General features: G+C 35.6%; 1 protein-coding gene across 1 annotated transcript in view; it reads right to left on the reverse strand.

Annotated features, from left to right (window-relative positions):
- Window positions 1-3,783: 3,783 nt before the first annotated feature.
- NDUFAF2 (NADH:ubiquinone oxidoreductase complex assembly factor 2) overlaps window positions 3,784-14,371 on the reverse strand; it is a 122,980-nt gene continuing 112,392 nt past the window's right edge. Inside the window, exon 4 of the mRNA XM_019743577.2 lies at window positions 3,784-4,107. Within this exon, the coding sequence (XP_019599136.2) occupies window positions 3,856-4,107 (252 nt within the window). The 3' untranslated portion in view covers window positions 3,784-3,855. The remainder of the gene's footprint in view (window positions 4,108-14,371) is intronic.

Below are 14,371 nucleotides of genomic sequence, written 5' to 3' on the forward strand. Positions count from 1 at the left end.
GTTCTGGGGTTTTGGTTTCTTTTGGGGGGTAATTAAATTCAAGTTAGATCTGAAGTTAGACTTTTCAAAAGGTTATGAATTTCATTTATAGCTAAGCACTTGTAAAAGTGTGAGGGCAAATATGAGAACCTAAGGACCCCGGAGAGTTTTTATGGACTGGTTTGAATACTATTATTTTAGGTTGTCAGTTCCTACTTGATGTCATTGTAACCAATATATTGCAACCCCAGGTAAAGTGTTCAGTTATGAGTTAGTTTTCAGGTGATCTAGGATATGCTTTTTGTATTACTGAAATTAAAACCTCAAAAAAATGCTTAGGTATAACTACTGACCCTCATGGGTCTGCAGAGCCTAGTTTAAGAAAACTAGGTTAAGATAGATCTAAAATGCTTTTGGGTTTCTGCCATAAAGCTGTTCATGGAAGGACTTCATAGACATATGTCTTGCTTATGGTCACATTTTAGAATAAAAGTACTATAGCAAAAGATATACTCATCATAATTCTTAGTTATCTACTGTAATTTCATTGGTTCTGTTGTGATAAAGGTACTTAACTGATCTGTTTTTCTATAATCTCTTAAGTCCTAACACATGCCCATTTTATATTTGTTTGGCATATACCATTTGTTGTTTCTTCAGCTTTCCCCAACATTTGTGGAGACTTTATACATGTGAGGTCAACAAGGTTTTACAATGTTTGTGTCTATATATTTGTGTGTCTGTGTGCGGAGGGGGGGAATGAGATTTAAACAGACTATTGTGAGATTTGGGATTCTTCAGAAAAATCAGTCTTATTGTAACAAACAGTACTAATGTTGAATGAATCCCATTTAGTATTATCCATAATATTACTTTTAAAAATTGCCTACCTATTTGTTTCTGTAGTTCTGAGAAGTAATACAATCAATTACCTTTTTGGGGGCTGGTTTTGGGGAAGAAAACCAGACAGGTCACCTAAAACAGGACACCTACTCCCCCTCCCAAAAAGTGTGTGTCAGAATTTGATCCATAGTGTCCGTGTGATAAACTTCAGCATGTTATTGTTACTGTATCAGATGTGCAAGGGCATTTTTGTTTTTTATTTTTTTGAAATTACAGTAAGCAAATAAAATAAGCTTAGGAAGCGATGAGCTGGACACCCAATGTTGAAATACATTACAATTTACAACTCTCACCCATTCATACTTTCCTTACACATGAATAAAGTGGCAAGGGGGTACTTTACAGCTCTTCTGGTTTAAGTTAGATTCCTATTTAGGAATGATTGATGTTATGTTTGCAATTAGTTATAGAATCACTCATTTACTTCATGTCTGGAATAAATATATAAGGACAAATTCTGTATTTCTCAACCATATTAAAAGGGATTCCATGTTCAAATACCAATAGTTTGGAAGACAAGGTAAAACAGCATTCATTCTTGTGTGATTTCTTAAGTCTTTTAACTTAATTTGACTAGCATAGACTCTCCTCACCTGTTTTTCCCCAGTGAACACAGTTTGAGAAAGCCTGGTGTAAATAAATTCATGTTACATTTTGAATAGTGTGGTTAATGAAATAACATTTTTAAAAATCAGTATAATGGTATTGGTTCAAGGCTGATTAGAAAATAAATAACAGCTGCAAATCTGTTAGTAAAAGTAGGAATGGAAAAGGATAACAGGTGATGGGGAAAAAATTTCTTCCGTTTTTGTTCATTGTTAACTTTAAATATCCAAGGCATAGCTGTTAGGCTAGATTTATATGCTTTAACCCAACAGCCAACACATTTGCTATACTGGAGTAGTCTATAATGTAATAAGCCCATTACTGATAAAAATACACTATATGTATGTATTGTAGAGGCATAGGAAAACAGGAAGGATTTGCCTCTGAGAAAGTACATAATGTATATATTACACTGTTTTAAAATGAACATCTTTTGAAGTAAACTGCATAGGTTTGAAGTCTGTCTTGAAGAGATGAAAACATTTTCATGAAAAAATTATAAATGCCCAAAATACAACTATTCAAAATATGAAATTCTCTGGACAAGCTAACATTTTATTTAAAACTTGAATTCTGCTTTGCATGTACCAGGCCTATAAGCCAAGTATACAAAAAAAAATGTTAATTAGGCCAAGATTACAGTTCAATTTTTACATAGGACATTTCACTCTTCTGATACCACCTAACAGTGCAACCAGACAACCAAAAATGTTAGCTTTGAGGAAAGGAGTGTAGATGGACTACCACAATGTCATTCCCACCTGTCAGAATCACTTTGAAAGTGCGTACTCTACGAATTATGGTGGGCTAATATTATACTGTATCAGGTATTTTCCCACAAAAACTTGGCTAAAAGGTGTTTTTTTTGTTTTGTTTTTTTCTTGGTTTTTGTTGTTGCTTATTAAAAAAATGGAAACTAAAAAATTTGAAATTAATGTAAATTCTGTCAAGTATTAAGACATCTATCTATAAACAGGCTATATGGCAAACGTACAAAAGCTGTATATAGAATACAATTAATAAGCAAATGGGAGTTTGGCAGTAGAAATATTCTAGCATGTTAGAACATCTACAATTTTTCCTGTAGTCCAGGCTTCAAGAACATCTTAATCTTAATTTACAATGAATTATACTATAAATGTTACCTTTTTATATTGCCTGGTGGCTAGTTCCTTTTTTGTCGCTATGGTAAAATGTCGCATTTGTAATGATATAAACAGGGAATGGTTAACCTGATAGTAACAAGGCTGCTAGAACGTTAGTATCACCGAAGGCTTTTTTTTGTCCCTCAGTAAGTACGTTACAGTGATTACATGACTTAGTATATTTTATAAAGTATTTTTATGTAATTTTATTTCTTAAGCAGTAAAAAAAAACTACCATCTAACAAGTTAAAATCTTATCCTGTGTTTTTAGGAATTCATTGCTAACATTCAACCAAAGATTTCTTCATATTACTCATGATTGCCTAGTATAATGCTAAACATTATGAAAGAATTCTGTATTAGAGTTAGAACTCTAATTAGCAACAAAAACTGGGTTGTGCACTTCAGAAAATGTATGACCCTTCAAAAATGCTTTACTCTAAAAGCAGTGTTTTAATGTTGTCATCTGTCTACACTTTTCTTCAATATACAAGCCACTCGGATCCCACCATCAGTAGAATCACTTTCCAAGAACCTTCTCCTATTTTCCATTTTCTCAAAGTAATTTTTAGTTTCATAGAACTCTAGTTATTGTACCATTTCTCTGTTTACTATTCTTTCAGACTTTTGTGATGGATTGTGTGGTTCCTGTCTGCAAACTCCAGCCTCAATCCATAAGCTAGCGTTTGTCCCATCTACTCATCAAGGGGGTTAAGGTTTTGTTTTTGCTTCATTTATCAACTGAATTTTTTGGGCCGCAAAATGTTTTATCCAAGTTCATGTTCTTGATTAGTCCTTAGACTCTTACAGTCTCTCCGGAAATAGCAGTCTTCTCATTTTCTTTATATTTGATCATTTAGGAGACCTCACTATTTATCCTTATCATGTCTATCAAGACATATCTTGGGTAGTTCTTAAATGATCATAAAGATCCAAAATGTACTGAGCACTTACAGTGATACTTCTTAAGGGAGCAATATAATGGGAAAAAATTAAGTTCATAAACAGAGTGATGACTAAATCAAATGAAGGATTTAAATCTAAAAAGTTAGGTTTCTGTTGTCCATATGTCACATTTCTTATGCATACCGAAAACTAATTCTTCAGCTTAATGGAATAGAGAACTATTGTATAGTCAGAAAATACAAAGTAACTTTTTACCTTTTTTATTTGTTAAAATAGTCACATATCATTTAAATGAAATGATTTTATCACAGTGCATTTATTGATTGTGCCTCTTGCCATCTTGTGGCATCCAGGATCCTGGCTGAAAGGTTCTACCAGTGCTGGTGGGAGCCACTGAGGGTTCTTCCTTTCCGAAGTATGGAGCCGACGCATGCCCTTTAATCTGAGTTTCGACTGGTGGAGCCAAGAGTTCCTCATTGTTCTCGTTACTAAGGAGTTTTCCTTTTTCGTAAAAATCGCTGCTTTTTATTTTAATTTCTTCTCTCTGTTTTTCATTCTTTAATATTTCCTGTATGTATAAATTGGACAAACTTAAATTTCTAGTTAGAAAAAACCCCCAACTACAGGTTTTATTTAAAAATAGCTTAAAAAAAAGTACATCTATATATATGATACTTGCTTTGCATTTAAATAATACAGATATTACAGGATAAGTTTGAAAAAGCTGATTATATATCAGTGTTATTTGAAGTAAACAGCTCTGTCCTCATATACTAATAAAAAGACGTGAAGGACCACAACATAGAAATACTACACAAGTGAAATAAACTACTTACCCCGATATATTACAGAAGAGCCTAACAGTCACTCTATCAAAGATTTTCTAAGCATAACAGCTATTTTTGCCTCAAAGCTAATCATCAGTAGTAATTATACTTTTTATTGGAGATGAAGTGAAGGTGAGATGGCCTCAGAAGGATGCCCCTACCAGTCTTCCTTCCTCTGTGGGAATGAAAGCATGGATGCTAAGGCCACCCTCTGTCGTGCCAGAACCACCCCCATCTACTTCCTTTTCTCTGGAGTGGTATGGCATTGAAGAGGACAGGAATGGAGTCAGTTCAGCATGCCCCAGACACCAGTTCCAGAGAGGCATTTTGCGATTGGAAATGCTTCCTCAAATCAGTGCAAGCAATTTGTGCAATGCAGTTCTGTCCCACAGATTTGCTATTCTATCTGTAAGGATCTATACCCCAAATTATAATGAATCTATTACTCTATTAAATTGGATACAGGACCATCAATTTTAAGAGGCACCATTGTTATGTGTAATTGCCACTACTTAAAAAGGCAATTTATGCTCCTTCACACCTCTTGATTTCAGAGATGTTAAAATTTGAAAAGATGCGCATCTTAAAACAGATGAAATAAATTACATCTTTTTGTTGATTCCTTCTTCCTCTTTTTTTTCTATCTTAAAATGATTATTACTAAATGGGTGAAATTTTTAATGTTTTTTTTTGCTTACTGATTTTTTTAAAAGACATAATATGAAAAAAATTGTTAATGTAACTAATATCTGACAAGTTCTCCCAAGTTATTTTTTAATTTCGAGACTTAAAAGCAAAATCTCGGTATCTGAATGACGCAATCTGTTTCTAATATGAATTTCAAGTAATAATAATCCTTTAAAAATGTAAGCACCAGTATTTAAAATCACATTTAAAATAATGGTTTGTACTTAAAGGTTTGAAAATAAGGGTTTGGGGGGTTATAATGTTACAGACTTTCAGATTTAGATACAAAGGACCCATCTAATGAAACTTTCCCCTCAAAGCAAACGTGAGGGAAAGAATATATTCTTTTAATTTCCACAAAATGACTAATTCCCCATAAATAGTTTAATAACCACAGTAACTATGAGTTTAGGAACAGTTGCTCTGAATGAAGGTGAGAGTAGTCTGCCTTTCACACACCCTGTAGAATTCTCAGGTGAAGTGACCATATATCACAAAGGAAATCCCTCAATATGATACTGGAAATAGTGGAAGGAGATGAAAATACTTTTCCGTATCTCCATCATACTTTTCAAGATCCTCTATGTACTGCTGTGTCTTCATGGAAGCTCGTTCTCTTAAACAGAATGAAAGGTTCAGGACTCGGTTGAACTTGCACTAGTAACCCACCACAGGTAGTAACAGCCTACGGAGAAGCTGGCATGCAGCTCACTTGGTTTTTCATAGGAGGATCAGTCACGTGGCCTGCAGCTGCCCACGCCTACTTCATTTACTTCAGCTCTACTATGGCAGTATTGCAGCTGGTGCAAGCCTATGCCTTCTGCATAGAAGGAAATGGAGGGCAGAGAGCTGTTCTTTTTTCCTGCCTTCATATAATTTTTCTTTACTCACCATTACTGTGCCAAGGAAGTTCTTTCTTATAACAGCTCTTTCGGCAAAATGAAAAGCCAGTCAATAGAATGTGTTAACATACGAAGATGGAGTAAACATTTTAGAGTTAAAAACAGTTTTTCCTAGACTATAATTTTTCCTAGAAAAGAATTTTCCTTCTTGTCTTTAAAAAAAAACAAAAAAACAAAAACACCAAACCCTGCCCCCGAAAAACTAATTGTTACCAGACCCCTGCTAACAGCTTCCAGGAAAATTAAACAGAACATAAATCATTTATGAAAGGAAATCTACTTTTGTAAATATTTGGAATAGATAAAATGAAAGTAGGTAGGAAAAAAATAGGAATTTGTAGACTTAAAGATAAACAAATCATAAGTAAGCCTATTTTACAGTAGAAACTGCCACAAAGCATGGGTTTTCCTTATATTTCCTTGGAACAATATCACCTTCAGTCTCAATATGTTTACCAATAAAAACAGCGTGTTTGTTTCATTGTTTGTGTAGGGATAAACGAAGAGTAAGCGGGCCCTCCTTCAAATAAATGTTTATATATTTAACATAAATATCCTTTTACATACTGCATTTCTCCCTGTCAATAAATATTCTTTAACAGTAAAAAAAAAAAAGATGGCTGTGTCGTATTTTATAACTTACATTGTACCATGATGTACTTAATAACTACTCCATTGTTTCCAGTATTTCACTTTTTCATTTAAAAAAATAGCACTCTGATGACCATCCATATACAGTTTTTGGGCACAAATACAGTTTCAATTCCAAATCTACTTTACTAGCTATGACACCAAGAAAGTCACTTAACTTTTTTTCAGTCTCAGTTTCTTTATGTGAAAATGGGAATAAAGTGACTGTATAACTATTTACATCTTAAACACTTGTATGTATACTGTCCACATTGTTAGGTCTTCTGCAAGTTTCTAACAGTGGTTAAGAACATGGGCTCTGAAGCATGACTACCTGCAGACAAATTCCAGTTTTGCCATTTACTAGCGGTGTGACTCTGTCAGTGTTGCTTAAGCCATCTGTGTCTCAGTTTCCTCATATATAAGTGGAGATAACAATACTGTCTTCTTCAATGGGCTGTTGTAGGGAAAGAACTGGCTGCTGGGCCATGATCTAGTACAACAGAAGGGTATGCGTAGAGTTTTAAATAATGATTGTTTATTCCATTCCATTAAAAAATAAACATACCAAACTTATATCCATTCCTCTTATCTCAGGGTATAGTCTCAATACTTATACTTTTAAGTACTTAATAGCTATTTGTTGTGAAAATTTTGTAAACAGCAGAATCCCCACATCAACTGCTATCCTTATGAAGAATAAACAGACAAAATTCACAATTTGCTGGGATAAAAAATCTCTAGTGTTTTAATGTGCTACAGCCTCCAACAAAGGCAGCAATCATTAACAATGGATTGAGAACAAAGGTGTTAGGAAGATGTAATCTTAAGGCTTGAGAACAAGATGGAGTACTTGGTGCCAGATGAGTCCTCCTGCCATAAACAACACGAAAACTGGACACAAAAATAGTAAACTTTTCAGATAGTAAACACCAGGCAGTGAAGTACTAAGATCCCCAAGAGAGGGGATGCAAATGAGAGAAGCCTGGCATCATCTCAGTTTTCTGCCTGGCAGCATATTATGGGCTGCTGCCCAGGGTGGGGGAACCCAGGCAGAGGTTGGAGATCTTGCCGAGCTAAAGAGATTGAGATGGTTGGTTGGAGAGGCTGGAATTTGTGGTGCAGAGTACCAGAATACACGGAGAAAGAGTACTAAAATCTGCAGACGGGTCCACTCGAGTGTTGAGCCGAATATTAAGCTGTATATGGGTAGGGTGAGACTACAGGGCCAGGCAGGTCCATTCTTGGCTAAAGAATAACTACTGGGGAGCTATTAACTGAACAACTTAGAGTTTGCATGAGACTAGGAGACATTCAAGTTCTGATCAGCCAGAGATTCCTCACCAAATACGTAGGGCATTCATGTAAAGACTTCTGAAAGGTCACTCCTTAAGAGTAAGGATAAACTGGCATGAGGTAGAGGTAACTCTAGATCTGCACTGTTTAACACCACTAGCCACATGTTATTTAAATGGATTGAAATAAAATAAACAATTGCACCAGACACATTTCAGTGTTTAGTAGCCAATTGTGATGAATGGCTACCACATTGGAAAGTGCAGATATAAAACATTTCCATTGGGGCGGCCGGTTGGCTCAGTTGGTTAGAACGCAGTGCTCATAACACCAAGGTGGCCGGTTCAATTCCCACATGAGCCAGTGAGCTGCGCCCTCCACAACTAGATTGAAAACAACGACTTGACTTGGAGCTGATGGTCCTGGAAAAAAACACTATTCCCCAATAAAAACTGAAAAAAAAAAAAAAAAAACCCAAAAAACATTTCCATCATTGCAGAAACTCCTATTGGACAGCATTGCTTTAGATCCACCCTAACAAAACCTTAAAAATAAGCCTCTGAAAGTTTGTGCGGATTCAAATCTAAATTAATGTACTCCAAAACAATGGATTGAGAACATTTTTTAAAGGATGACAAAATACAGACAGTAAACAATACACCATTGCAATGTTCATGATCCAATTAAGAAATGAAGTGTGATCTAAAACCAGTCAATAGAAACAGAGCCAAATAATGACAGAAATGATGAAATTAACAGACAAGGACTTTATCACAACGACTAGAACTATGTCAAAAGCCTAAAGGGAAATTAACATAAAGAGAAAAAAATTGAAACTATTGAAAAGAACCAAATGGAACTTCTAGAGGTGAAAAATACAATACATAAGATAAAAAAAGTAACGCATATGCTTAACAGCAGATAAGACACTATAGAAGAACAATGAATCGGAAAAGAAGGCAATGGAAATGATCCAACCGAAGCAAGAGAGAGAGAAGTTTAAAAAATGAACCAGAGCCTCAGTGAGCCGTGGGACAAAATCATGCAGTCCAACATACATATATTTGGAGTCACAAAGAGAAAAGAAAGGGAGGAGAGGAAATAATGACTAAAAATATTCCAAATAGATAAATACATAAATCTACATACCCAAGAAACTAAAAAAAATTCCAAGCAGGATAAATATAAAACCAATATAAAATCAAAATCAGTTGCTAAAAGCTAATCAGCTACAGAAAAAAAGACATATTTATACAAAAGACAGAGATAAGAAACACTAGCGTTCTCATGAGAAACAATGCAAGGCATAAAACAATGGAATGACTTTAATGTGCTGAAAGAAAACAAAAACTGCCACTTTACAATCCTATATCCAGTGAAAAACACCCTTCACAAATAAAGGCATACTAACATTTTCAGACTGAAAATAACAAATTCAGGCTGTATTTGTCACAAGCAAGCCTCTACTACAAGAAACATTCAAGGAAGTATTTCAGGCTGAAGGAAAATGATGTAAGATGAAAACTTGAATCTACATAAAGGAATGAAGGACTTCATTGCTGGGGAAAATGCTAAGATTTCTGGACACTCTGCTAGGTGTTCAATACGCTGTAACTTTATGTCCACCCACCTCAAGCTCCTGTTCATTAAAGCACTATCCATTGAAACTACTGCTATGGATTTTGAGGCTTGTCATGATTGTACGCCCGCCAATAGGACATTGCAAGCTTTGCAAAGATATCAGTTACCACTGAGCTGAGAGGAAGTGCAGCTTGAAGAGAAGAAGACTACAGTGATCATATGCAGCCCTCAAATTAATTAAGCACTATCTGGGAGGCAAGACAATGCCTCGTTCCCTGCCTATTCCCATCTGACAAAGAGCTTCTGCCCACCAAGCCTTCCATGTTTACACCATTGTCCTGGCTTCCCTGGCCTGGGACCTGAAGCAGTGGACCTTCTCCATCTGAAGCTGAGCCCAGTGGAGTTGACAACTGGGAAGTCCTGCATGAGGACAACCCCATTCTAAGAAGGTATCATCAAAGAGTCCCCTGGTATGAAGTATTGAAGGATTCCGACCTCAGGGAAGGAGAGAAAGAAACCAGATTGACAACAGAGAAAGCATGAGCTGTATCAAAATCTGTTATTCCACACTTTTCCTTAAATACATTGTCTTTGAATGACTGTTGTTCTGTGACAACCTCTCTCCTTTCAACAGACAGCAGGGGTGTTTGGTTGGAGCAAATTAGCTTAGGCTTGAGTTGTTTATGGAGTCTTGACATTGGGTAAACAGACAAATTCAGTTGTGAAAGTATTATGTATTAAGTGTTTGAATTTATATCATTTTCTATATGAATTATCAGGTTATAAATTATCATTGTTTGTAAAGGATTACATTGAAAAGAATTTTTAAAAAAGGAAAAGCTCTGGATGCTTTTAACGAGCTCACCGTTTTTGTGGCATAGACAAGTTAACTGTCATTTATTGTGTACGACTCATTAGTTCAGTGATGTGAATGAACTCAAGCCCCCAAAGGGTTGTAGCTCGAGTCTTTTCCAATGCCATCTCCTTGCTAAGAGCCCTGCTTAGGCGCTCTTTTGGTGGCTGTACTATTGTTGTACTCAATGTTGTAAATTGCTAAGTGTGGTAATGATAAAAGGCTTAAATTTTTTTTTAATTAATAAAACACAGACGAAAACAATGCTTGAAAATGCAATCTACTAACCTGCTGACTCATAGCTCACTCACAGGCTTTAGTCACAACATATCCTACTCCAACCGTATGTGAACCCCTAGTACACAGGAGTTTTCCAAGACGGTAAGGAAATCCACTCTCATATATAGTGATACGTAGCTGTAGAAGGTATTAGATAACAGCACTGGATATTGGGACATAAAAAAGAAGTGAAACAACTGGCACAATAGGACTAGAGGTCTCTGCGATGATGCCTTGGAAGAGACAAAGGAAACCGAGGGAATGGAAACCTGAACCTTGGAACTGCACTCTGGCATCTGAGAAAGGAGGGAACTGAGCACAACTGCTGTCTGATGAAGTTACTCTGATTGGACGAAAGTTTAGTTTACTCGATAGGTACTGTGGAAAGAGAAGGGCCGAGAAATACCCAAGTTAAAAAAGTGACCCAAAGATTTTTCTGTCTCAGGTACCCAAGTCATTCTGCATCTCTGGGGTTACATTTGGGTCAGAAGTGTGTGTGTTAACAGTTCTGAGTCTATACTATTAAACAGAATGGCATATTTGGACGCAGATTTAAGCATACATACAAAAACACTTTAGAAATATTATCTGTTATTATACATATACCTAGTGAACAAGGGAAGGTAAATACAAATGATAAATTATCCATTTTTACTAATTTAAGATACGTAAAATGTCACTAATAGTTTTTTCATTTAATGTGTTTATTTATATGTATGTGCCATATGTATGTATAAATAAAAAAGAAAAATGGTTTTCATAATATATTCAAGATCTCAATCCCCTAACCCTATTTCTCTCTTTAGCATCTCAACCTGGTGAACTGAGAATTCGTCTATCAAGGAGTGTTTCAGTAATTCTCTATACATGTATGATGCTGCTGGTGTTATATTCATATTAAATACACAATTCCTTAATAATAGCCTTCAAAATTATTTGCATTTTTAAATAGAGACACACCTACAAATGGAACAGAGCTAATGGTCAGGCCTTTATTGGGGAACAATAAAGTTTGTTTCTGAAATGCTATGACTCCAGCTTGGAGGAAAGGCAGGCAGAATATACATATACATATCATAACCCGTTTCTTGTTTCTTCTTTGATTCTCTGGCTCCACACTTCTCTTCAGTATTTATGTAAACGATCTACATTTGGCTTCAAGTACTTGTGAATTAAAGTATGCCATATATAACTATGTTCAAACTTAAGTATAAAACACATCCCAAGATAAAATCTAAGTACAGTGTAAAGTAAATTCAACAGTGCTTCGTTGTTAGAAAGTTTACTATATTCAAGAGCAAGCAAAGACTTAGTTGGTCTTATGGATAATGATAAAATTGTGCTTGTCACTGGATATTTTGTTTGTTTGTTTTAGTCTTCTGTGGGAACAAAACTATGGCCATTTCATAACGATCAAGTTATATTACATAGAAAACCAGGAACCTGAATTTTTAAAAAAGTTTTAATTTAAAATTATATAATTAGAAATAATCTGTGGCAAAAGCTTAATGTAAATATATCTTTAGTAACTACTGGATCTAGATATGTACTTGTCAAAGTGTACATCAGATAAAGATATTATACAATGAAAGTTTTGGTTTCATAAATAGATCAACTTTTTAAAATATTTAAATTAAACTAAATATATTTTTCCTAGTCCATACATTTTTCAACTCTCGTTAGATATGTGCTATATGTAATATAAATATATTTGACTTTGATAGCTCCATTAATTTCTTTCCATAATTTAAATTACACATACTAATAAATAACTTTGTTTTAATGAACATTAAAAACTTTAGAGTATGAGTACATTGGCTTTGAGTGAATTTAAGAAACATTTTGAAGATAGATTATAGTAAATAAAAATAAGTAAATAGATTATATGTGAAAATTTGGCATAAGTATGTTCCAGGTCCAGAAACCATAGACATTTGGTTACTGTAAAATGGTCTCATCCAGGAAGGAGCCTCCCAGAGCGTGCTGCACCCCGCCACCCCACAATCAACATAATTATAATGGGAATATGGGGAACAACTGCTTCAAAATGTTCTCAACTGAATATTCTTTTTACAGTGTCAATTTTGTAACATAACAAGAAACAATTCAAGCCTAGCAAATCCAATAGCCATGCCTAAGCTTGAAAATATTGCCAAATTGTTTAATTAAACTACATTTTCTAGTTCTACAAGTTGAACTGCCAGGATGAAATAATAAGTTATTAGATCACCCTTTTTCAATATATGAAAGAGAGAAAACAAGGCAGGGGGAGGTACATAGGTCACTAAAAGATACTAGATGTTCAGACTCAAGGCACACCTGCTAGATTCGTAATCAAAAATGAATTTACTCTTGCCTGGATGGGAGCATAAACCCAAAGGGTAAATAAATGACAAAGCTGGGTTAGTACGAGAGCACAGGGGTGCTAAGAAATCTATGTGAATGAAACAACCAAGCAGGTTCTGTTTTAGCAGAGGCTGCTCCTGCTGTGTATTCCTGCCAGTCACCAGTGTGCCTCTGCCAAACCAATGTCACATTTAATTTATTCACATTCAAATCTACTGCAAACAGACTTTGATCAGTTACAATAATGAACATTCGACCGAGTTTTGTTGTTTTGACATGCTTTCTTGAACTTTTCGCCTGTATTTTTTCCAAAACATTTCTAATTGCAAGAAGTTGATCTCAATGATTCTTGTTATTTGAGGGGACAATTGTAAGGTTTGTTTATAATCCTTGCTGGCTAGGAATTTCTGGCACTGAGTTTTCTTTCTTTGAACTTGAGCCAGATTAATTATTAAATCTCAAAATGTCACAAAAATGAACTAATCACAGAGCTCAAGTCATTAATAGTTTTGTTGGTGGTTATTTCCTTTAATAATATACAAGTAAATGAACTTCCATATATATGGAAAAAAGACCTTTGAGCATAAAGATACAATTACTTAATTGAAAAAGAAATTTAGCCGTTAAACCTTAATAAAAAAATAATTAGAGTCTCTTAACTTTAGTCCTATTTAATTGAATTGCCCTGGTGGGAGACAAAGAAAACCTCGATCCCTTGTGTGAGAAGGAGAAAGACCATAATCCCTGGAAGAGAAAGCAATGTCAGATCCCCATGGCTTTCCAGGCTTAGGCTCAGGAGTGGGAAATAAATGGCAGAGAGGCTGGAGCCCTGGAGGAAAGAGGCGGCTCCATCTGTGAATGACTGCTAACATGTATGGAGCTGTTATGTGCCAGCTGCTGCAGGGAGAAAAGAGTTTTTCTCTCCCAGGTTAAGGGAAGGAAGTAGAGGAGTCGGGTAAGAGGAGGTGAGGCCCAGAGTCAGGGAAGCTGCAGCTCCAGCTTTACAGAGTCTGCCCTAGAAAATAAAAACTGCTGTGGCCAAAGGCTGCACTCCGAGGTATACTCATTTATGCATGCATTTTTCATTCTTCCTTTTATTCAATAAACACATACTGAGCACCTACAATTCAAGGACTTGGGGACCCAGAGAACAAAACCTGGCTCCTACTCTTACAGAGCTTCCTTGGGAGACGGGGACAGGCAAAGGAGGTGGCTTGCTCCAACACTGACTCATCCAGGGGGCAAGGTAGGGAAGAGGTGGGTAAGCGCCAATGCCAGTTACGTTAATGCTTGTGGGTTCTTTCCTACATTCTCACCTACTCATTCACTGGTTCATTCATATATTGAGAGCCCACCATGTGCTAAGGATACAGAGTTAAAAGACACAATTTTTACTCTGTCACAATCTAGGGAAGAGAGACAGGTAAAAAA

Source organism: Rhinolophus sinicus, linkage group LG03 (assembly GCF_036562045.2).
Source record: "Rhinolophus sinicus isolate RSC01 linkage group LG03, ASM3656204v1, whole genome shotgun sequence".
In the NCBI taxonomy this organism is placed as follows: Eukaryota; Metazoa; Chordata; class Mammalia; order Chiroptera; family Rhinolophidae; genus Rhinolophus; species Rhinolophus sinicus.